This window comes from Zonotrichia albicollis, chromosome 2, assembly GCF_047830755.1.
Source record: "Zonotrichia albicollis isolate bZonAlb1 chromosome 2, bZonAlb1.hap1, whole genome shotgun sequence".
In the NCBI taxonomy this organism is placed as follows: domain Eukaryota; kingdom Metazoa; phylum Chordata; class Aves; order Passeriformes; family Passerellidae; genus Zonotrichia; species Zonotrichia albicollis.
In genome coordinates this window covers 103,788,013-103,811,361 of record NC_133820.1, presented here as the reverse complement: position 1 = coordinate 103,811,361, position 23,349 = coordinate 103,788,013, and the positions used below count along the sequence as shown (strand labels likewise).

Genomic DNA, 23,349 nt, shown 5'->3' with positions numbered 1-23,349 from the left:
TGGAGGACCTTATATTTGTGCAAAACTTACCCACAGATCACTTACAAGGAACACCTTTCACAGTCCACGTCTGGTTTCACTAGGGAAAATGATTTTGTAACTTGGTTCAGTGCCTGAGTGCTTGGTAACATTTAACCTACATGGCTCTTCTGTTCCCTTCTTATTTACTGGGGATTCCCATTCATTCAGCCTTGTGAAAATGTCCCCTCAGCAAAAATCCTGCAGCGCTCCCTTGCTGCAAATGCTTCTCTGTGTGCCCTACTTTCCTAATATCTTATAATTGGCTGCTCTGTCCAGAAGTCAAAATATCCTTGTTTATAACCAAGTCTACACAAGCCTATCTCTCCCCCACACCATAAAGCTGTTTTTCAGAAAGTACAGTGCAGGCAATTATTTTTACTCATCTACCATGGAAACACATTAGCTTTATATTCCTTACATATCTTACAAACTGTTTGGAAATTTTAGATTTGCATGATCCACATTAAATTAGCATCTTAATTATTTTTTCCCCTCTCAATAACCTGGCAAAATACTGAGCAGTTGATGACCCAGAACAAACCTGAGTCAGTAACTGCTCTCAATCTTCCACTTGCTAATTAAAAAAATAGGCTAATTATATTGTTGATATCTGTTGATCTAGGTGGTTTATAGGAATGTCCTCTGACAAAATACCATTCCCCTGAAAAAACATACATAGCCAGGCTGTTTCCTATTTTCCCTCAAATGGTCAAACAGAAGTGATAATTTTTAGGTGATCACAAACTACATTATTTTTCATCACATTTTCTGGAAGGCGAGAAATGAAATATTGCATTATAAATTATTATTGTATTATTAATTTATTACTAAATTCCAGAAAAATACCTACATGAACATCACGTTTCTCAGTTGGCAATTTGGCATTTTCAAGTGCTTCTGTAACCTGATCCAAGGCTTTCTGTACTTTCCTCTCAGCCTTCCCTTTGTTGCTTACCCGTGTGCTTTGCCCAGTCTGTTCTGGGTACCTGCCTATGGATTTTGGATGCCTTGCTAAGTTTAGGAATGGCTGAGAGTGTAACAGAGGGCAACGTGGGCAGGATCCCACATGGAATTCATCCTGCCAAGTGCTCCTTCCTCATCAAAATTCTGACTCTGAACAGCACTGTAGCCCTGTGGCTCTGCTGGGATCATCAGCTGCTGCTTCTTGGAGTCAAGCAGCAAACAGGAAAAGCCAGCTTTGCCAGCTGCTTTATTGCTACTGTACAGCACAGGTGACCACATGAAGGGACCTTTCCCTTGTTCAAAGGGCTTTCTGTTGCTAACACTGCACTGCCTGTGGCATGCAGTCACTGAGCTGGAAACCTGTCCTGGCAGAGACACTCCTAACAGTACATTTCATTTTCTCCCTGTCACAATAGGCAGCACCTCTGGACCTTACCAGCATGTCCAGGACTAAGACATAACTGGCTGCTTGTGCTCCAGAACAGTAATAAGATTTGCAGGAAATAAGGATAAAGCTTGTAGGGACTCTATGACCTTGTTCTCTGTTACAAATAGATTAAGAGGTTCCAAAAATAAAAGTTTAAGAAGCAATACTCTTATAGTCTTAAATTATCTCTAGGAGTCAAGAGCTACACAAGTTAAAAAAAAAAATCCTTCCGGTCTGTTGTGTATATGTCAGGTTAAATATACATATTCCTATGGAACTAAATCTGTAAGTGCTACAAAAATACCCAAAACAAGACCTCAGCTCTGCTGCTTATCTTCCAGCATTTCTATTATTTCAAGAGCCTATAGAGCCCAGCCTGGAACAGAATGATTTGTCTCGGAGATCCAAACCAACTGGAAAGTTAAAAATTGGCTGATTTAACTTTTCTCACAGTCCACACAATGTAAAGTATTTTATTCACAAGAATATGTTTATAAATGTCCATGAGAACTGGGATGGGTGTGTGTGTGTGAGAGGATGACAATGTTCTCTCTTCTCCCATAGTAGCAGAAATAGTTCATTTTTATACCACCGAGCACCATTCAAGAATGTCTCCTTGCTGGAGATACCATTTGCTACCACACCTCACTGAAATCCAGGAGGGAAATAGAGCAGGCCTAAGGGTTGGCACAAAAACTCAGAGGCTTCCACGAACAGAATTTCATGAAAAGCACTCCATTCTACATTTCCTACGTTTCAAGTCAAGGGGGAAAATATAAACATTTAAAACATATCAGCTTTTGTGCCTTCTAAGTATCTACATCAGGAGCCTTACATTAAAAGCTGAACAACCTACATTTGGGAAGAAATCAAGCCACAACAGGAAAAGGAGGAAACCCAAGAGTACTGCCAATTCTTTTGCAGGATCAGGCCAGAGTGACCCCTGCAGGTGTCCTGGCCAGAGTGATATCCTGCAGATAGGTGGTTAAATGGCAAGCTACAACCTCTTAACTATGCCATTTTTAAAGCACAAGTTCCTCATTTTCCAGGGAACAGAAAAAAAAAAGACCTCTAACAAACCAAGCAACAGACTCAAGTTATATTTTATCTCTTCCTTCAAACTAAACTGACTGAACTTCTGTCCTGGGGTACTGAACTCACAAAACCACCAGCATTAGCTGTATCATTCAAACTGAACATTGGCATAAATAAATACAAGGAAATCAAATTTATTTTGGATGGCTGAACTATCTTAAAAAAATGAGAATGCAAGCATTTTATAGATCCTTATTGGTTGATATTGAGATTACACAGAATATAGAGTGATATATCTTGAGAAATTACTTACTATTAACACCTTTCCAGCAGCACAAAAAGGCAGTATTTGTTTCTACATAATGCCACCTGCCTGTATTCATCTTTTGCTTCTACTCCCAAACTTGGAAAACAGATCCCAGGGAGCTGAAAGAGCCTTTGGTTTCCCATCTGCATTTCACAGAGCACAGTGGGATTCTGAGCAGATGTAGTAGCTACCTGCCATTTGGAAACTGAACAAGGATGCTGGTTGATTAGAAACACAATGGAAAGGCAGGCAAAGATGTCAACCTTCCAGACATTACAGAAGACAGAGACGAAATACAAATAAACAAAGACTTAATGTCTAACTCCTCAGACAAACACACTGAAGTTAGCAGCATGTGTTTGGAAAACACAAATGCAACTTTCAGACATTCTAGTTACAGAGAATGAAATTGGCTATTTTAATTATTTATTTACGCACCAGTTCTATTATGTGTTGCTCAGTAGAGACATTTGCATAATTTAAAACTAGTCTAGCTTAAAGTTATAGATACCAAACCATTCCCATATAGCTTAGATATGACTGAGCAAAATACTGTTGGCCAGCTCTCCTCTCCTCCCTCTCCATATCTGCTACCATTGGAATGGCTACATTTGTGGATAGCAGTTTTTCACAGTATCACTGAGCTGACAGACACACCACACACAAAATATTCCCCACTGGCTGTTTCCAAATAGCCTGGCCTGACTCCAGTCACTGCACCCCATGAATTGTGCCTGCCTAAAGAGCTGCATGCTTTGGAGAAGTCTGCAGCTTATGGGGCTGACCCAGGAGCCAAGGCCTTAACTTGGAAAACCCTTTGACAGACTTTTATCACCAATGTCCTCAAACAGAGAGGAAATGCAAGAACAAGCATTGAAAACCACAACTGCTTATCATGCCTGTTGAGGAAACAAACTTTAAAAAAAAAAGCTTACAACTGTATAATGAGTCTTAAGACTGATGAATTCAGCTGAATAAGGATTCCTGGATCTGTGTTTTTAACTCCTCCTTGGGATTAGGAAGAATAGGTATTTTATCAGTTGACCACACTGACAAGTTATTCTTAACACCTCAGCACAAAACACAGCAGTGATATCCTCTCATGCTTAAGAAGAACCCCATTCTTACTTTCATCAGCTCTTCACAAGAATGCTACAGTCACACCATGGGGGCCACTGAGCAGACGACGTGAGACTGGGACAGAAGCACTTAAAACTGAGAGCTAGACCAGCAGATATAGCTCTAGTGCAACAAAGGTTGCATTTTCTAAGCATCTCTCAAACTAAACCCTCACATCTGGTACAATGAGGTAGACAAAAGTTACTACATCTTCATTTAAATTTCCTTAACTCCCAGCGCACATCTTACACCAACACATTCTTTATGTTCCTACCTGTGCTGCATGTGCATTATACAATATTTTGAAACGGTATCAAAGCCTGCTGTCAGTGCTTCTTTCTATCATGACACATTTTAAAAAACCAAACACTTCATAGAGTTGAACTTTTGGAAAAACTGTTTTGCACTATCTTAAGTTGCAAATACAATAAAATCCAGAGTAAGCACATCATAGCTCAAAAAAGCCAAAGCAATCCCTGGATATATTCACTACTGAAGAGAGAATATATCATCTCTGATTATGACATTAGCAAAACTGAGGTTAGAAAACTCCACCCAGCTCTGATATTTACAATTCAGGCAGTTGAAGAACTGGAAAAGACATTAAAGAAAAGGTCATATTTAGAAAAACTGAGTTCTGTAAGGAACCCCTTTATTTGTAGCATTTATGCAAGAAAAATGAAAAGTAAAGTCAACAAAGTCATAGAGAAAGCACACTAGGCATTGTGGGCTTTTCAATAAAATAGGAGAAAGACTTCAAAAAAAGCAATACCTGCAAATTAGGACAACTCAAATTCCAATTTAAAAATATAGCAAGTGTTTTTAATGAGACTGATTTACAGTTTGAATACATTACTAGCAGTGTTGGCAGGGTCACTCTTTCAAATTAAGTCTGGGACCTCTCAGATATCCTGACCTGGCCCTAAACACTTCCAAGGACGGGCACCCACAATTTCTCTGGGCAGCCTGTTCCACTGCCTTACTATCCTCCGAGTCAAAAATTTCCTCCTGACATCTAATCTAAGCATCCCCTATTTTAATTTAAAACCATTCCCCCTTGTCCTATCATGATCTGCTCCTGTAAGAAGTTGTTCTCCACCTTTTTTTGAAGCTCTCTTTAAGTACTGAAAGGCCACAATGGGAAGAAATACTATTTCCTCACCTGTTTTTTGTATGGAAAGTTAGATTTACAGTTACATTTCCAGTTTTATGAGTTCTGGTATTTAATACACAGATAACTTCAAGCATATTAATACATTTTATGGGGATTTACAAGTTACAATACAAAACTGTGTACTGGGTTCTGCTTTGAGCACGTATAACCCATCATACATTTGTCAGCTGGTATGTTATGCTTCTTACTGTCAAAGTGACATATACAGGAAGGTTCATTTATTAAAACTGTAACTGAACATACAGAGCCCTGGCTGACCATCAGAAAGTAACAAAACCCAAAAAAAGCTGCTGTGGCTGTGCTGCGTTAACTCTGCAGGTAGAACAGCACAGTCCCTTCAGCATGGAGATGGCTCTGTCAAAAGTATCATTTCAATACCCCATGCACAGGACTGCTTTCACAACTCAAGCCATTAGATAAAAACAAAATTTAAAAAAATCCAACAGCCCTCCAACATGGCTACTCTAATAAAATATAAAGCACAAAATAAGTAAGCCTTGTGCTGCATACTAAGGCTTGGTCACTAATAGGTTCTTCCACATCACAAAAAACCCAGGACCTCTTCTCCCAAACCCACATTTCTGTGTTTATGCTACTCTACCTAACTTCCTCCTTCGCATGCAGCCAGGGAATTCTACCTTTGATCAATCCTAGCTGAACTAAGATTTCATCTGACAAGTTATTCTACAGATGGCTTTTGAAAGGGATGACACTTTGATTTACTGGGTAGATAAACAAGGAAATAGCACATCTGCACAGACAGCCAAAGGCTGCAGTCCCACATACAGTAGTGCATGGATGGCCTACTGAAGATAACTTAAGTTCAACATAATCAAATTATATCAATGAAGGCTTTTTATCAGAATGAAGGAGGCATTCTTGACTTTACCTTGGTGGAACAGGTCCTGCTTCCAGTGTAAATACAGTAGTGTATAGACACACGTCAAGGAACACAATATTCTTCAGTGTTTTTAAACACTAGGGTGCTTTTGCTGCATGCTTCCTCACAAAAGTAAGGCTGACAGTATGGGTATTGTCGTGTACAGCAAACTTCTGTTTCACACATAAGTGTAAGAGTTCTACCCTGCCACCTAAAACACACCTAAATAATGAGATTGTTCATTTATTGATGAGGTTTGAGACTTGGTGGAAGATATGATACAGAAAGTAAATAAATTATTTCAAATGTTATTACCTGTGTAATTTTAAAGAAAAAAACCTCATCAGTTGCTTATTTCCTGCTTGCTCAAGTCTCACAAATCCCCTAGCAGTTCAGATTTGTAAGTAATAAGGATTTCAGGCTTATCATGGTTTCTAAATACAGGCACATGACTCCTTTATTCCACCTTCAGCTTAACAGGACAGTGCATGCTTAATTCCTAGGTATATTCAACTGACCTCTAATGCTCAAGCATTAGTGCTTTCATTGTGGCTGGGGGTAAACAGCAGAACATGATGCAGTCCCATATTTCAAAGCTCTTAATTGTTCAGCTGACCAGCAGAATGCTCCTGTCTCTGAGTGCCAGATGTGATGTTGGAGGCCAAGGGGCACACCACTATGCTTCAAATGCAATCAAAAAGGAACTCCATGGCTGAGTGAGAATCCTGCCAACTCACACACCTGTAGCTGAGAGCTGCCAGAGGAAGATAAAGAAGCAGCCCAGAACTGATCAATCTGCTGAAATTTTCTGGGTTGATGGTACTATAAAAATAAAGCTCAGTTGTCAACAACAACTTTGCAAACATGGTGTCATGCATGTCACACATAGCCATAAAAGGAGCTTTCCACACCAAAAGCACATGCTTGAGGTGCTCAAATCTCTCTGAAAGGAAATGCTTTTCATCACAACACTCCCCATCTTAGGCTGCAAATTCAGCTCAGTTTAGGTCTAGCAGTGTTTTCTACCTGCACAGCTAAATAAAAGCACTTCCTGTGAAGAGGTCCACTCCCTTTGGAGATGCAGATCTGAAAAGATGCAGCTGTCAAGCCAGTTCTGCATTCAGAGGTTCCCTGGCAATACCCAATTAGGCTATTTAAATAAATTCAGCCACAAGAACAAAATAAATACAGGGTCAACTGCAATTAAAAGCAAACAGTCTAAACAGAAATACTTTACAGCTTAGTACAGCCTTCTGCATTTCCCAAGTGGTCCTTCCCTTCGAACCTGGAAGTCTGTATGATGGGACTCAAAAGATTGTTATAACATGAATCACTCAAAAGAGAAGGATATTCAAGAGTTTGATACATAGCTATGATGCCATTCAGTTCACATATTCTTGTCTCTTACCCTGCTTAATCTCTTGTGCAGGCTGGGAGTCTCTGGCTGATATAGCTGTGAGCCAGAGAGCTGCACAAAGATGGGAGATATCTGCTCTCTCAGCGTGCAGCCACCTGCCTTAGCCAGCAGGCACTGCACACCACTGGCACCCTGCTTTGCACCCTGTGCACTCACAGCTAATGCCAGCTACTTCACCGCAGCCTACTGCTTTAGTGACCATTTCATCATTCAAAACTCTGCTCTTTTCATGTTTTATAAACAACCAGGCAGTACACATGGGTAAAAACATTTCAGTAGAGGCCGCTAAAAAGTAATGAGACTGAAGGAAGATTGTTATTGCTGCTAAAAAGTAATGAGACTGATTCTTGAAGAATGCTACACCTCATTTAAGATTTTTATTAAGAACATTAAGAGAAAAATAAAAAGCTGGTATTTATTGGCAACACTAAACCCATGTCAATAAACAAAGCACAACAAAGTAACGGTGGAAAGACTGGAGTAAGAGATGTGATGACATTGAAAACAACAAGAACGTGCAAATAATAAACTTCAACAAAAAGGTGTTATGAATTCCTAAATGCTGTGGGAAAAACTTCTGTTGACAGTAAGAGAGAAGGAACAGCACATGCATTATGATGGAGATCACAAATCAAAACCAGAGTGCCACTTGGGAAAAAAGGCAGGGGAAATCCTACAGCTTTTCTCTCTTAAGGAAAACATTTTCCACTTTGAAAAGAGCCACTGCACAAGGCACTAGCTGATTCTCCACCAGAAAATAAAAGTGTGCCGTTGTGATCAGGTTTACAAAAATAAAAACTGAAAAAAATCAAACTGGAACAAGCACACAGAATAATTATTAGGCTAAAACAGGAACAAAGAAAAGTTTCACACAAGAGAGGAGTTTGACTGAAGGGCCATAGCCATACAAAAAACCTCCAGTATTAATTGACTGCATCCTACAAATACATAAAAAGTAGGCACAAAAGAGAGGGGGACTTTTCTCATCCCCAAAAGTCGGCATTGACACTAGAATAAAAGGATATCAAGTTGGCCATGAATGGGGTAGTGCAGAACTCATGAGACCTCTGTTAAACACAGCAGAAATACTCTACAGCTACTTTTCAGTAAGAGTAACTCCTTATAATAGTCCAGTAGATTTGTTAGAGTATACACTGATATACACAATTGCTTCCAGAAAACCAGTGAAGGTGGAAGGGAGGATTATTCTTGTATATGTAAGCACAACTGTCATGCTAAAATGAGACCAAGTTGTTGAGTTTTTCTTCTCATAAGCTCACCATTTAACCACAAATATGTAAAATATGACAAGTATACTCCTTTACTTACATACTGAGGAACCACAGTTAAAAGGTCCTACCTACCCAATGCTTTCTAAATCGATCTCCCCACTCTTTCCTTAACAGCACAGAAAAATCCCCAGAACTTCTCAACGAGGATCAGAGTGATGAACAGAACAGAAACATCAGAGCTATGCTGTGTACAAATTGCAGGCATATCCATTCTGAGCTAGAATTGAATCTATACTGCTTCTTGTGGGCAATGCTGTCTGCTCCAGCCATCTGTCTGAATGAGCCTGGGAATAAAAACAACTTGGTAACACCAAAACTTCAGGTAAACAAATAATTCTCTTCCCCCTTGCAGCGTTTAAATGATAATCCCTCCAAATCCCTGGCTGAGCTGCTGACAGACAACAGGCAGAAATGCATGGGCTTGCCTTCAGCAGAAACAGGAACTTTCTGGCCTCACCCAGCTGTATCCAGTAGTGCTGGATAAATGAAAGTTCAGCCAAATGAAAGGCATCCACACAACTCCTCTTATCAATCAACCAAAGCCTAATTTACTGTCTCTCTCTCCCAGCTGTGTTATTTTCATTTGGATGTGACAGAACAATTCAGCCAGAAAACCTTTACTGATGGAGTCCCATTTTCTGTCTCTTGCCCAGAATGTTCTCATCTGTCACACTGTACATTTACCAATCAATGCCATTGATCTGTGGCTGGCTTAGCTCATCTGCTGACCAAGAAAACCACTGTCGGCACCACGGTTCTGGAGTGGCTGTTCATTGTAATTAAATGTGCGTGGGCAGGGGAGGAAGCACCCACAGGGACACGGCAGAGGGCACAGAATGGATTTCCAAATTGTCCTGAAGCACCACTGATTTAACTGGAACCGACAGAACACACTCAGAAATGAGGACATGACCTGGAGGCATATTTGGTGCAATGATAGGGGGAAAACATGTATATTATAGTCCAAACAAATCAGGAAAATCAAATCAGCAACCAAATGAATGGGAAAATGTTGGCTAATCCAACTGATAGGATCCAACAAAACTGATTCCTAGACTTCCCTCTGAAAACCTGGAAAACATTCAAGATCTACCAGATCTTGAGAGGTGCTTCTCTGCTTCCCCAGCAAATAACAATAGGGCTTAAAACTGAAATGTGCAATACCTTGATCTATTAACAGGAAGGCAGTAATTATTGACCTGAGTGAGTTGCTTTATGAATATGGTCTGCCTGATTCTTTCTCTCACATATGCACACACAGTATTTCATTGAAATTATCCCAATTATTTTATCTGTCATGCTTTGACTTTCCTAAATATACAACTGAAACTATATTGGAGAGTGGTGGGAATAGAAGTGATAAAAATATATTTTTAATTCTGAGGCAGGGAAAAAGAGCATCAGCAACAAATTTTCTGTCAATAAATCCTTGTATTATTCAATAAAAATATTCATACTATATAGAAGATTCATATTGCTCAGTTGGACACAGGCTAAAGTAACAACAATCTTGTTACAGAAAAGTAAAAATACACCTATAACTGCAGTAAATATACACCTACTTTACACACAGTAATTGCATTTCATGTTATGAGTTCCTTCTCACCACCAATGCTACCTGCCTAAGATAAAGTCAACAGCTAGGAGGGAAAAATAAGAACAACTTTTGCCACAAGCATCAGTAAAGTGTAGAAGGATATATAAAAACGAAGGTTTTCTGATAGAGTGAATTAGGTTCCCTGCCAGAAACAACAAACAAAATTCTGACTCTACCTCCTTTGCCTCAAAAAAAGCATGTAAGACTATTGAAAGGATTAACAGCAAGAGTTTCCACACATCACTTGACAATAAAGCTGCCTTTTACCGAGTGCCTTGTCCCTGACACAGGGATGTCAAAGCAGGCAAATACCCATGCAAGGCAGGGGCAGGTCCCAGGGCAGACAGCAGCCCTGTCTCCTACCTGTTTGCACAGCTTGGAGCTCTCAAGGCTGAACAAAAGCAACAGGCAGTTGATTTCTTTAGACTATTTTTACAGCTTGAAAGTAAACTTCAAGGCTGCATAATGTTAAATATTTGCAGACTGACTGAACAACTCATAGCATTCCCTGCCTGTCTCTACTCTTTCAGTCTGGAAACAAAGTCTAACCACTGGTTCCACACAAGGAAAATCCAAGTTCCTACAGGGTGTATTCAATGTAAAGTAATTTCTTACAGTCATTCAAAAGCATGAAGAGAATCTTTCAGCCGTTCTTGTTTATTTCTCAAGGTCTTTACTTTCTATTTAATAGGGAAATAAATTTTTTTTGTTGTTTAATCTTAAACATGAGCAGACAGAAGAAAAATGAAAGTTTCAATCAACCTTGACCAGTACCTAGTAGACAGTGTCATACTGAATTCCACCTCCACCTTTTAATTGAGATAAAAATCTGTGCAAAAGCAAAACTAGGCCAATAAGGAATCAGTCCTCCATTTTCTACTGATCTTCCAATGAGACCTTCCACCTACATTAAAGGTGTATCTGTAGTCAGACTCTGCAATGCTCATAGGAATTCACGATAAAACCATTCTCCCTCTATAATTAAATCCCAAGAAAAAACATTCCCAAATGCATTTCACAGGAGTAAAAATACAGCTGTAAAACCTGATCTGTTTCTGGTTTTAAAGTACCTCACATGTGCAGTGAGGTTCAGCTTATACATGGGGCAAAATTGATTGCATAAACACCTCCTGCAAACCCAGAGACCAGGCAAGGGAACTCAGAGCTACTGAACAGACCAGATGCAGTTACTGTCTACAGCTGGAGAAGAATGCAAAGATAAAAGCCAAGCTCCAATATATGGATAAAACTATACTTTTAACATACCAGGCAATATTCTTCCAATAAGAGCATCTAGTAACCAAAAAGACTCCTCTTCATTCTTTGTAATAAGAATCAGGTATCCAGCAATGAAGTTCATGCCCTGAAATAGAAAGGTTTTGAGATGCATGCACTTATCTTAAGAGTTTCTAGCTTACTTCTTTTGATTAAGGGCTAAATTACTACAGTTCTACAAAGTCTGCATATTCAATCAATTCTGGTAATGAAGGCCACTGGTTAAGTAACCTGCTGAACCTGCACACAAGAATTATTAACAAAGATCAAGGAGAGGAAAATTAAAAGAAAAGGCTTAGCAGTCTATACTTTCAATTTTGCCTTTTTTTTTTAATTCTAAAGCCCAATGCAACAGAAAGTGGCTGTTGCTTTGATCAGAACCCAAACACAGCTGTATTAGATGAGCACTACAAACACAACAAACCTGCAGGTAGATAGTGAGGCTGCAGGAGGAGAACGTCTGACCCAAACATGTAAAGTAAAATGTTGCAGTTCCAGCAGCTTTTAGAAGCTTTTGCTGCTTAACTCACACAAAGGCTGTGTACAAACCATTTTCTTCCATAACACCTCCAGTCCTCCACAGATACATATAACAGCACTGATCCTGCGAGGAGACCAGATGTGCAAAGAATCCACACAAGGGTCTTTTAAGTGTTCTTCTTTCATTAGCCCATTAAACAGTACAGGTACCAAAATATTTTATTAACAATTGGACATGTAGAAGCTACTATGGTTTAGAAGTTATGTGTTGTGTTTAGCCACCTCTATATAGAAACCTGACACTTGCAAAATGGAGTATTCATAATTCTACCCCTTCTGTTATTATCAACATATTAAAGTTATATTTTGATAAACAGGTATTACTGAAAATAATATAAATCATTCCTCTTTTTAAGAATGGAAGTAAATTTCTGTACCAAAACTAGTTGGGGTACACAAGAAAAAAAATTTTTTGTCAGAGACCTCAATGCACATTTAAGTCCCTCTAAGTCTTCTCCTCTCAAGATTTAAAAAATACTGCTCATATTCTTTCAACTTTGGAGTAGTTGTATTTACTACATAACTTTCTCAGCTAAAATGAGCTATGTGTTAGCACACACATTCTTGCTCAGGAACCGAGGGAGATAGGAGAGAACTTAATAAGTGAACTGAAAGCACATTTTGCTGATAACAGTGCCTGCTTCTGTAAGATCCTTAAAGACAGACACTTTTTTTTCTTGACTGTCAGACTATCATGAATCAACTTATGCTGCATGTTTGTGTTATGTTATGTGTCTTATGTTCTTTGTGTCCCACAGGAAACTTTACAGTACTTGACAGTGACAACAGAAGCTTTCTTGAGCTGCCATCAAAGCAATATCAGGTTGAATTTCAAAAACTTTCTTCCTACTTGTGTTACCTATATTGGGAGATGGCACTAAATAATGCTACCAGCCCCCAAGCACAGGATACCACATTAATGCTGGTCTTTCTGTACTTTGAAAAATGTGACAGTGAAAACACAAGAAACTGACATCTCATGATGCCCTGTAGATACCAAGGACTGTGTGGGGAAAGCTGGCAGGACGAGGCAAAGGCAAGCTCACTCCCTCTTGCTCTCCAAAGCAACTACTTATGTTGCAGCTAACAAATGGAACCGAATTATCAAGCTGGCTACAAGAAATTCAGAAGGATATCTGAATTTGCCTGAATTCATACCCTATTCATACTCTGCCCCCCCTCCCCTAAAAACCTCCCATGGCCGGTTTATAAACAGAAATAGTTTGTGAGTATGCTTCTAAAAACACACATTCAAATGGACAAGAGCAGTCAGCTCTGGTGAAATGCAGCAGAGTTTACAGAACAGTGATTACCCACCTGACAATATCCTACTGCTTTATTGTGATGCCCATATGCTACCAACACGTTGTAGAGTGCGTGTTGCAAACACGGATCAGCGGTTTTGCGGAATTTTACATTATCTGGAAATGTTCTGTTCATGTCTAAACAAAAGGGAAAAAGACCAAAATTAAGAGCTGCTCCTTGTCAGTTTCCAAAAAAAACTTTTATAGGTCTTCTGAAGTACAATTGAAGCTTCACTATAGTTCATTGAACTGGTGCTTTGGTGGATTAATGTTAAGAAACAGCTTTACCTCCATTTTGGCTAAAAGGGCACTTGCATTCAAGGGTAATCTATTCCTAGAAAGAATAATCCTATTAGTGTACAGAAACCAATTTCAAGCAGACCTAAAGAAATTCTCCTGCAGACTGAACTCCCTCTATGTCTGCAAAGGCTTAAATGAAAGCAAATCAGGTATTTAGACTGACAAGACATGCCAAACTTCAAGTCAAGTGGCATGACATGAGTTTGCCTCTAGGAAAGCACATTCTCCTAACAAATCAGATGAACTTTCAATTGACTTACTCAGTGAACTTCTACTAAACAGCAGCAGCCAAAAAACCCCAGACCTGTTCCCACAACTGCCAACTTCCACTTAAAAATCCCTTTTTAAAATTTAACTTTCTCCATGATGTGATCATGAGAAGAGTTGTGTCTTCACAGGTGCAAGATCATCAAGAATGGGAGTGGTTTTTGATAACCAAGCAGCAGAGCACATTCCCACATGCCTCAAGCCCAGCTTAATCAACTAAGGAGTATGTAATTATTACTGACATTTCCAACCATTAACTTCTTTCAGACCAAATATTAATAGTAGGATTCATCTCTCCTTATAAAGGTCTAAAAACTAGACATGCAAATTTGACCTAGTCACCCCAAAACAGTCCTTAACTGTTGGAAAAAAACAGAGAGAGGTAATTTTTTGCCTGCTTCACTCCATAAAGGGAAAACCCAAGGTCACTGGCACAGAGCTGTGCATTTGATCTTTAAATAGAATTTTTCTCTCCAACTTAACCGTCTAAAAGTAACTGTGCAGATTTTCAAAGCTCAAGAGTTATTAATAAAATATGAGTAGTTATTTGGGTTATATTTAACAACAAATTGGGTTAAAGTTAAAAACAAACTTCAGTAACAGCACTTCTGTACAGATCTTCATGTCCTAAGAATTATCACTTTTTATCAGCCTTTTCCAGCATAAAGGAAGAAGTCTGTTACAGCTTTGACACAAAGTTCAGCTATAGGCAACCAAAGGAAAGGAAGAAAGCTCCCCAAAATCATGATTAGTGTAGTGGAAGTCACACACATGACAAAGTTATCACACTAATTGCTATTTCTTCCTTTTAAAGGGAACAAATCATTTGCAGGAAAATATTTCACTTCACCTTTCATGTGTATGAGAAGAAAAACACGAAGAAAAAGACAATTTTTGAGAGGACCTGAACAACAGATTGTTGCAGGATAAATAAATTTCTTTTGTTTCTTCTAGGTAGGAAGATTATGTGGCATAGTATTTGCATAATCAGAATTTATTCTTTATTAAAGCAGATGTGGAATGTTACAGAAAAGATTAATGCTGAATTTTAGCCATGGCTCTTCTCCCCAGGTATGCAGAGAAAGGGTGAGGGGAGAGTAAGAAAAGTGCATCACATACAAAGCAGGGACTACTCAAACTGAACTCATCAGTAATTTCACAGCCTGCAATTGAGAGAATCAGCTGCAACTTGTTTTCTGATTGCAGAGCATGTTTTTCCCCACTGGAAAGGACTGGGGGAAGCCTTCCCTAGTTTTATGAAGGATTTAAAACTATATTTAGTAAAAATATTTTAGTTTAGGGTAAGGGGATGGAGAGAAAAAACAAGATACAAGAGCTAAAAAGCTTTACCCTTAATAGAAGATATGGAGCATGGTCTTACAGGACTTTGTGTGCCAGATTATTCCTTTGAGCACAAGAGCAGAGGATCCCATTCCCTCTCCATCCTGCCCTTTCTGCTCCATTTGCATGATCTCCCTCCTCCCCCTCCAGTTCTGAGGCTCCTCTGACTCAAGATGAGAACTCAGCCCTCCACAGGCACACACAGGCCAATGTTTTACCATGGTGCAAGATGAGGGTCAGAGATGACTTGAGGCAAATGGAAGTAGCAGGCAAGGACTGTTCTTTTGGCTTCACCACTTACATCCACTTTAATCCATCTGTTCCAGAGGAGACATACAAACACCTCCTTCTCATGCTCTGCACAGCCTACCCTCTGACCTACTGTCCATTAATTTACTTTGCTCTTAATAGACATTACTGTCCAAAGGAACACAGCCTCAAACTAGTACAGTTTTAGGAAAAAAAATCTGGGTTCTTTTCAACCAGCAAAATGAACATTAGAATCTTACATTGCTACATAAATCCCAAAATTATGGCTATCTTCTCATGTGCAGATCTGCTGCTTATAAGTAAACTAGGTATGGGAGCACAGAACCAGGAAGGAGGTAACAATGAAAAGATGAGCAACTCTTTTGTTGTAAATTCAGATTAAATCCCAATAGCAATTTTGTTTACAATCTTTCTGCTCTCTGAGCTGGCCGTTTTATGCTGCTATAAAACAAAAACAACCACCAGCTTTCCTGCTGATTTATCTCTGTGCAGCAACCATGAGAAGACCACTGGATCCTTTCTTCCCTCTCATGAGTCTGCAGTATTTCAACCTCATTCAGCAACACAAACAGGCAGAATACATTAGCCTCAGTTTATAAAACAGATGTCTATTTTGGTACCAAGAACCACAGTCATTGATGCTATTTCTGGAGCAGAGAGATTTGAAAGCACAGTCCAGAACAATAATGCTTTTAGAAAGTCTCGTGCTTTTCCTACTTAGGGTACTTCAGAAGTCATGCATCTACAAGACAACCTTCACACTGCTATCTCATCCTTCCTTTTTGTCCTGATCCCAGCCAGGACAGAGTCAATTTCTGCAGTAGCTGGGAGGACAGGGCCTGGAGGTTGTTCTATGCCACCTGAACAACGCCAGGGGCCTGGCAAAGGGACTGTCTTCCAGGGAGAAGGGGTTCCATCCAGTTGAGAAAGTTGCAGAGGGAGTCACCTGGCATTGTCTATTATCCTTTGTTTTCTTTCTGTGTGAATTGTTTTATATACCTTTTGTTATTAATATTGTTGCTGTTACTGTTCATTTTCTTATCTCATTGCTGTTTCCAGTAAATCCTTCTTATCCCAGCCCATGATCTTTGCATTTTGTCCCTCCAGCTGGAGGCGGGGGGAGGAACTGGCACATGCGCTTAGTGGGAGTGCTAAATTGAAGAATTCATTTCCGAAACCATGGCACCTTTACTTTCATATCCTGGGTACCTCCCATTCCAAGACACAGGTGGTCAGTAAATTACACAAGTATTTTTATAACTAACATATCCTACTCCACTTAAGTTCATTTTTTGCCACTGCTACATCTGCAATGCACATCTGCTCTGAAGAGCTTCCAGGCAGGTGATCTTTTCTTTTTTTTACGTAGTAGAGAGCAGAGCAAAAATTCAATTGTCAACTACAAGCACTCAAAAACTCCATTGCAAATAATGAGGTTAGGCCATAAACTGCAACTTGTAAAAACAGTATACTTAAAGGGTGTTTTATATTTGTTATAACTGGGTGTTTAGCAGTCATCCTCAAGCTTTTTTCTGCCATACCTGGAACTATAAATTGTTTTGGAGGCTTGGGGGGTTTGTTTGTTTTAAGTTAAGGCCAAGTTTTTCATTAACTAAAGTCAGAAAAGCTGACCCTCACAACCCCACTACCAAGCAACAGTTCAAGAGCTTTTAGCAATCAAGAAAGCCAACGGGGTTAGGATTTCCTACAAAGGAAGAAATTTACCACTGTATAAATCTGAGAAGCACATGCATAAATTCCAGCCCCTTCATCTCCAAAAGATAATACCAGAATTAGAGAAATTACAGAAATAATGGCAACAAGGAAAACCACAGATACAAAATGGCTACCTTATATAGCATGAACCCAGGTGGATAAAAGCTACTTAGTTTAGAGGGAGATGATTAACAGCATTGAGACTGCACAGATCTGCAAAATTATGTGCAAATTTTTTAAATTTTTTCCCATCCAGCATTATTAGGTACAAACATGCAGCATGTCTTGGCAACTCTCAAAATAGCAGACAATTGGAGACTAGGAAAAACATTCTGAGGAAGTGTCACTACACACTTTACTCCTCCAGTTCTTCCTTCAGCTGTTCTAGTAGACCAAAGACTACAAGGCAGCTGTTTGGATACAACCTGTCGGGGCTCCTCTAACAGAGAGCCACAAGAGCTGACAAGGCTCTTCCCCTTCCTCTTGCATGGCTACATGCTTTAAACTCACCTGAAAATTCCCAACATCCACTCACAATTTCAGAGATGCTTCAGAGAAAGCTTCTTAGTGCTTTGATAGTAAAATATTCCCTGTCTCCAGTGAAATGGCAATGACCATTGTTTGAAATACTGTCAGCACCGCTCAAACTCTGGGACTGACTGGTAAGTATAACATTGTAGGCTTCACAGCACCTACAATTCCTCCTCATTAAATGAAAGAATGGAAACACAGATTAGCTGCATGTACATGCCTGAACACTTGCAGACACAGACACACTTCTGTCCAATAGCATGTTTTTCAGTGGAGAGAAAGGATGAGATACAAGAGCTAAAATTCAGAACAGCCCAGCCTAAAGGAAGCTTCCCCCAAGGAAGCTGCAACTTACAATCCAGTCTTTCTGCACCCAGCATGTCGCCTCTCCATTGGAAGGACAGCCACGTCTATCTTACAATATCATTTGTCCTACTAAGTTTTCATAGAATAGGGCATGTAAAACAAAGTGTTGCTGGAATGCATGCCCTTCTAAATGTGTACATAAACTAAGACATTAAAATTTAGACACCTGCATTCTTTTAGCTCTTTCTTAATGGTTAGAGTAAGAAGCTTGTTCCCTCCTACATTTTTCTTAATAAACAAAAATGTTCAAAGAGCAATTACCATATAAAACAAAGTAGCAACAAAGCTCATCAGATCAGAATCAGGAAGTTAAAGGGCAAAACTGGTGAAAGAACAGATTACAGATTTAATTAGCTGAAATACTTCCGTTGCTATAAAGAAAAATCTGATTAGTAAAAGATTAGACCATTTCTTCACACAGCCTACCTGCCCTTTTTAACTTGATTATACCACATCAAAGACTTTCCCATATGAAAACTAGTTTCAAACATACATTAAAATTGTTTGCAGCTTCTGGGTATGGGGAAGAGAGAGGACACATTGGCTCTTATACATTTTTAAATTGAATTTGAAATAAAGTCTTTGGTTGGCTTTGTCCACCTGCCCCTCCCCCAGGAAAAAAGAAAAAGTGTGATTGCTGTTCTCTTGTTTATAAACCCCAGCACTGTGCTGGGCTGTAATTTCACAGCTATGGGAATAAATACCACACTGTTGCCTGAAAATCCTGGAAACTGCAAATATGAAAGCAAACAGCAGTACAATGCCACATCTTACCTTGCTTTATTATTAAAAGCAACTACAGTAATGGGAGAACAACACTTGAAGAAAGAAAATCAAAGTCAGGCAACAATTCACACTGAAAGAGTCCTCAGTCAAAGCCCACTATAAAATGTGCACAGTCAACAGGAGTATAAGTTCATTAAACACACTAACCACAAAATTCACATTCACCTTAAGTACTTTGTTCCTTTCATCCCTCCTATGTCCACACTGGTTCTTCCTTTCTGAAGGAGAGTGCCTGAGGTCTTTATTATATTTTTTCCCCTCCAATAAAGTCTTCCAGGCCATTTTTCTTTATCTTTTCCTTCACTTGCTCCACATTAATTTTTTCTTCTGCAGTTTTCCAATCAATGCAGTAGCTCTTCCGAAACTTTATTTCCTCTACAGTTCACAAACAGATATTTATCCTCTCCCAGTATTTTTCCTCCCCCACAAAAATATTTTTATTTCATTTTAACTTGTGGGGAAAGCCACCTACAGACCCTTCCTGTTGTTGTCTAGTACTGGAGAAAAGTTGTTTTCAACTCTCTCTTGCAGCACTTTTACCCCAATTGAATAGTTTGATGCTTCTCCAGACCCTTACCAAGGCGGGCTTTAGAAAGTCATCTTACTAGCTCCCTCTTTATTCATAGTAAGAGCTCTACTGTTTCTAGTTCTGAGCAGGATATAAGCCTGCAGATTTCTGGCTAGTCTCCATATTCATAGGAACATGAAATTTATGCTCCAAAATACCTTACTAAGGCGTGTAGTCCCAAAAGCCCAAAGTACTGCTGTTGCGGGGAAAGGCAGAGAAGAAACTCTGCACAAACCACAAGGTTTTGGATGCTTATCCAACTTGAAAAAATCCACAAGACCCAAACTTTAAGTACCTGGGTTTTTGCAAGAGGAAGACAACCTGCCTTTCTAACCAAACAACTTCAGCATTGTTCTGGAGCAGAGCCCAACCTCTTGACTTTTTAATTGGACAATTCAGGCAATATCAGCTTGGCCACAAAGGCTCTGCTGTAGCAGGTTTCAGGACAAGTATCACTTACATCAAACTCCTACTTGTTTGTCCTCACCCACTGCCTTTTTCCTCCCAGTGGGCCAGCCTAAGGTCTGGGTGCCCTTATACCCTGCCATCAGTACTGGCCATTGATCAATGTTCACAGAAAGCATACATGAAAACAGATTAGTAGAGGAGGGGTGTTTCACCTTCTACATTCTCCCAGGGATTTACATTTAGTGTTTAATATGTCATGCATCAAGTGGATTCCCCCACCTGTCAGTTTATCAAATTCCTTTTCAAACCAGTTCATACTTCTAGCCTCCACAGCACAGTAACAAGTGCCACAACTCTTCTAAACCTGCAGCACAACAAATTTCATTCAGTGTCCTTGGTTCTTATTTTACAAAAACCAAATAACAATTGCTCTTTATTCACCCTCTTTGCACCATTTATAATTCATATAAATCTATCAGCAGCTTTGTCTTAGCTGTCTTCTTACTCAACCTGAAATCCAAGCATACTTCACCTGCCTCATATGGGCCTCTGCGCCACACCTTCAACCATCCCTGCTCCAGTGTCCTATGGGACAGAATTAAGGAGAAACAGACTCAAAGGCAGATGTCACGGCTCAAAGTTACAACTCTTCAATCACTTAAATGACACTGCAATGTTTTCTAGTTTATTTCTTCTCAAATAATTTCTAATCTCCCTTAAAAGCATTCCTTAATGCTTTTAACCACATGGTGAACCTGGAAAGATCTGTTCTGTTAAAGAGCTTATGGCTAATCTAATGTAAGTGTTAATTCAGCACTTAAACCACTACTACAGAAACATTAAGTTTTCCATGACACAACTTGATCTCCAACACTTAAGGCCATAGGATGGATAAATACAGATAAACAGCATTATCAAGAGAATAACCTGTTTTGATTGCTTCAAGCAGCTTGGCATTCTTCTCTCCTTCAAGCAGTCTGTGGTAATACCCAGGGTTTTGTTCCATGTTGGTTTGGGCCCCACTCACAATCATCCAGACCAATGCACGGTGTTCATTGGGGATGCCTTTCCTGATATATCTCTTCACTGCAAGACAAGAAGTTTGGTTTTGTTTGTTCATTTTTAAAGAAATAAAAAAATATCCAACTGTATAATTGTTTTTTTAAATGAACAGCCTGAATTTAAGAAGTCAGAGGAAAACTCTTGACTGGATATTATTATATTTTCTCTCCTATGCTACCATTTTAGGATAAGCATTTACTTCTCAGCTGCATAGTATATTTTAGATTCACTCCTAAGTTCTTGTCACTCAGACTCTCCCCCCAGATCTTCAGACTCAGGTTTTCCTCCCTCCTCTCTTCCCTTGTGCGAATTTTGAATCTTTTCCTCTTCTTCTGCTTTTCCAGATGGAGATACAAATAGCAAAGCTTCCCCCTTGATCTTTGTCCTTTTTCATTCAGACAAGCACTGACTTGACTTTTCCCACATCATCAGTGGCCTCTGAAACCATGGCTCTGCCCATTTAGCTGTAACATCAATGGCCATGTTACCATAACTCTAAGGCTTCACATCAGCACCTGACCACAGAAGTACTGCAGAAACTGAGGATTTGGAATATGTGCCTCCGGTCTAAATGAGCCCTGGAAAAACTGGAGTGATGCGAGTGAGCAGCAGCTGACTTTTTCCTAGAATAACTGTGGAAGTCTTTTCAAATCTAAAGTAGCTCTTATCTCCTGCATCATTTTCATCATAAGGGTGTGCTTCAGGGTTTTTTTTAAAGCAGATGATTCAGTGTAAATAACTATGATGCAAAATTACAGGAAGAAGCATCAGGCTAATGGCAACAAAAGCAGCCTCCTCCTGGGAATGGTATGAAAAACATTAATAAGGAGTCAATGCTGCTTATGGGTACATAATCCTAAATCAGCTTTACCTTTTCTGACCCAAAATGAGAGCTGAATGTTTGAGATTCTTCTCCTTTTTTCTCAGAGAAGAAAATAACAAATGAAACAGACATTTTGTACTAAATGAATCATGTTGTATCAATAAAAGCATCAACTTCTCCTCTCTAAATTTTATGGGACTCAAATCCAAGTGGGGATTTTTATTCCACCCACACATTATCACACACAATATCACTACCTAGCCAGGTTTTATTGAATCACACAGTTCTGTAATAAATGCTGCCTAAATTAAAGGCCTTAAAAACAGCAGAGTGAAGCAAGGTTGTACAACTCAGCCAGACACCTTCCAGCTAATTACAGCTGCCTATCCTTTAGGACCCAAAGCTGCTTCCCCCATGTCACCAACATAAAGATGCACATATAATGAGCATTTCACCCACCTAAAATCTGGTGGTTTCTCTCAAAGAAACATATTGGTAATAAATGCCTGGTCTGCAGGGTACAGTTTTTGTTTAGCTTTTCAATGAGGATTTATATTACGTGTTACAGACTCTACAGTTCTAGCTGTAGAGTTACCTTAACTACAACCTTCTTTTAGGCTGGAAATAATTCACTTGTTTCCATGGTGGTTTAATAATCCCCACTTCATCTCTTTTACAAGATTTTGAACTGTAATGCTCAAGGAATCCTAAAAATCAACATAGCAAATACAGGAATGACTATAAAGAACTAGTTCCATTTAGGTTAACAAGAGACATTCAGATGAGCCTAGAAACAAACTTACTGCCTTAAATACTGGGCTATAGCATTTTAGCACATAATCCCAGTGGCATTTTTTTCTGGAACAACTGTAACTTCTGGAAGCATAGCCAACATTGATATCCAACAATACACATGGACAAGCCCTTGACAGTGGCACAAGGGGAAAGCAGCCTGCAGCACAGCACACACTCATTATTCCTCAGTGTTATCATTCTCGTGGCAGCAGACAGCCAGGGGCTTGTACCACCCCAAGTGACTACTGACCCAGCTCCCTCACTCCCTGAGGAATGCAAAGCCCTTCACAGTGGGCTTTTTTTCCCATACACCATTATAATACTTGCTAGGATCTGCAAAGTGGCATTCAGAAGCAGCAAAATAGTTCTGAAAAGGAGGACAGCTGCAGTTTAATAGATATCATTTATATGTGTAGACAGACATAGATATATCATATTCTATAAATAGAGTTGTGTTTATACAAATATATATATATAAGCTCTCTATCACATTATCCTTGGGAACTAAGAAGCCCACAAGAGCAGTTCACACTGCAGAATACTCTCCCACTGTAACATCTGAAAACTTTCCCAGATGAAGTCAGATTGTGCACGGATCTCCACCCATACATGCAATACCAGTTACTAACCAAGGGCTTGATCTCAGAAGCAGCACTATTGAATACTCCCAAGCCCTGCACACAGAATCACTCCCAGGACATAGTAGGTGGTCTAAATTCTAGACCATACACAGGTAAGAAATATCTTTAGGCAAAATTTTGGCCT

General features: G+C 39.4%; 1 protein-coding gene across 2 annotated transcripts in view; it reads right to left on the bottom strand.

Annotated features, from left to right (window-relative positions):
* Window positions 1-23,349, bottom strand: part of GRTP1 (growth hormone regulated TBC protein 1) — a 35,653-nt gene that overhangs the window by 7,097 nt on the left and 5,207 nt on the right. The window contains exons 3-5 of one of the 2 annotated variants that reach the window (XM_074535922.1): window positions 20,832-20,990; window positions 13,365-13,489; window positions 11,499-11,595 (exon numbers count right to left, since the gene is read on the bottom strand). In XM_074535922.1, coding sequence (XP_074392023.1) covers window positions 11,499-11,595; window positions 13,365-13,489; window positions 20,832-20,990 — 381 coding nt within the window. The remainder of the gene's footprint in view (window positions 1-11,498; window positions 11,596-13,364; window positions 13,490-20,831; window positions 20,991-23,349) is intronic. The other variant, XM_074535921.1, reaches the window with a different exon arrangement.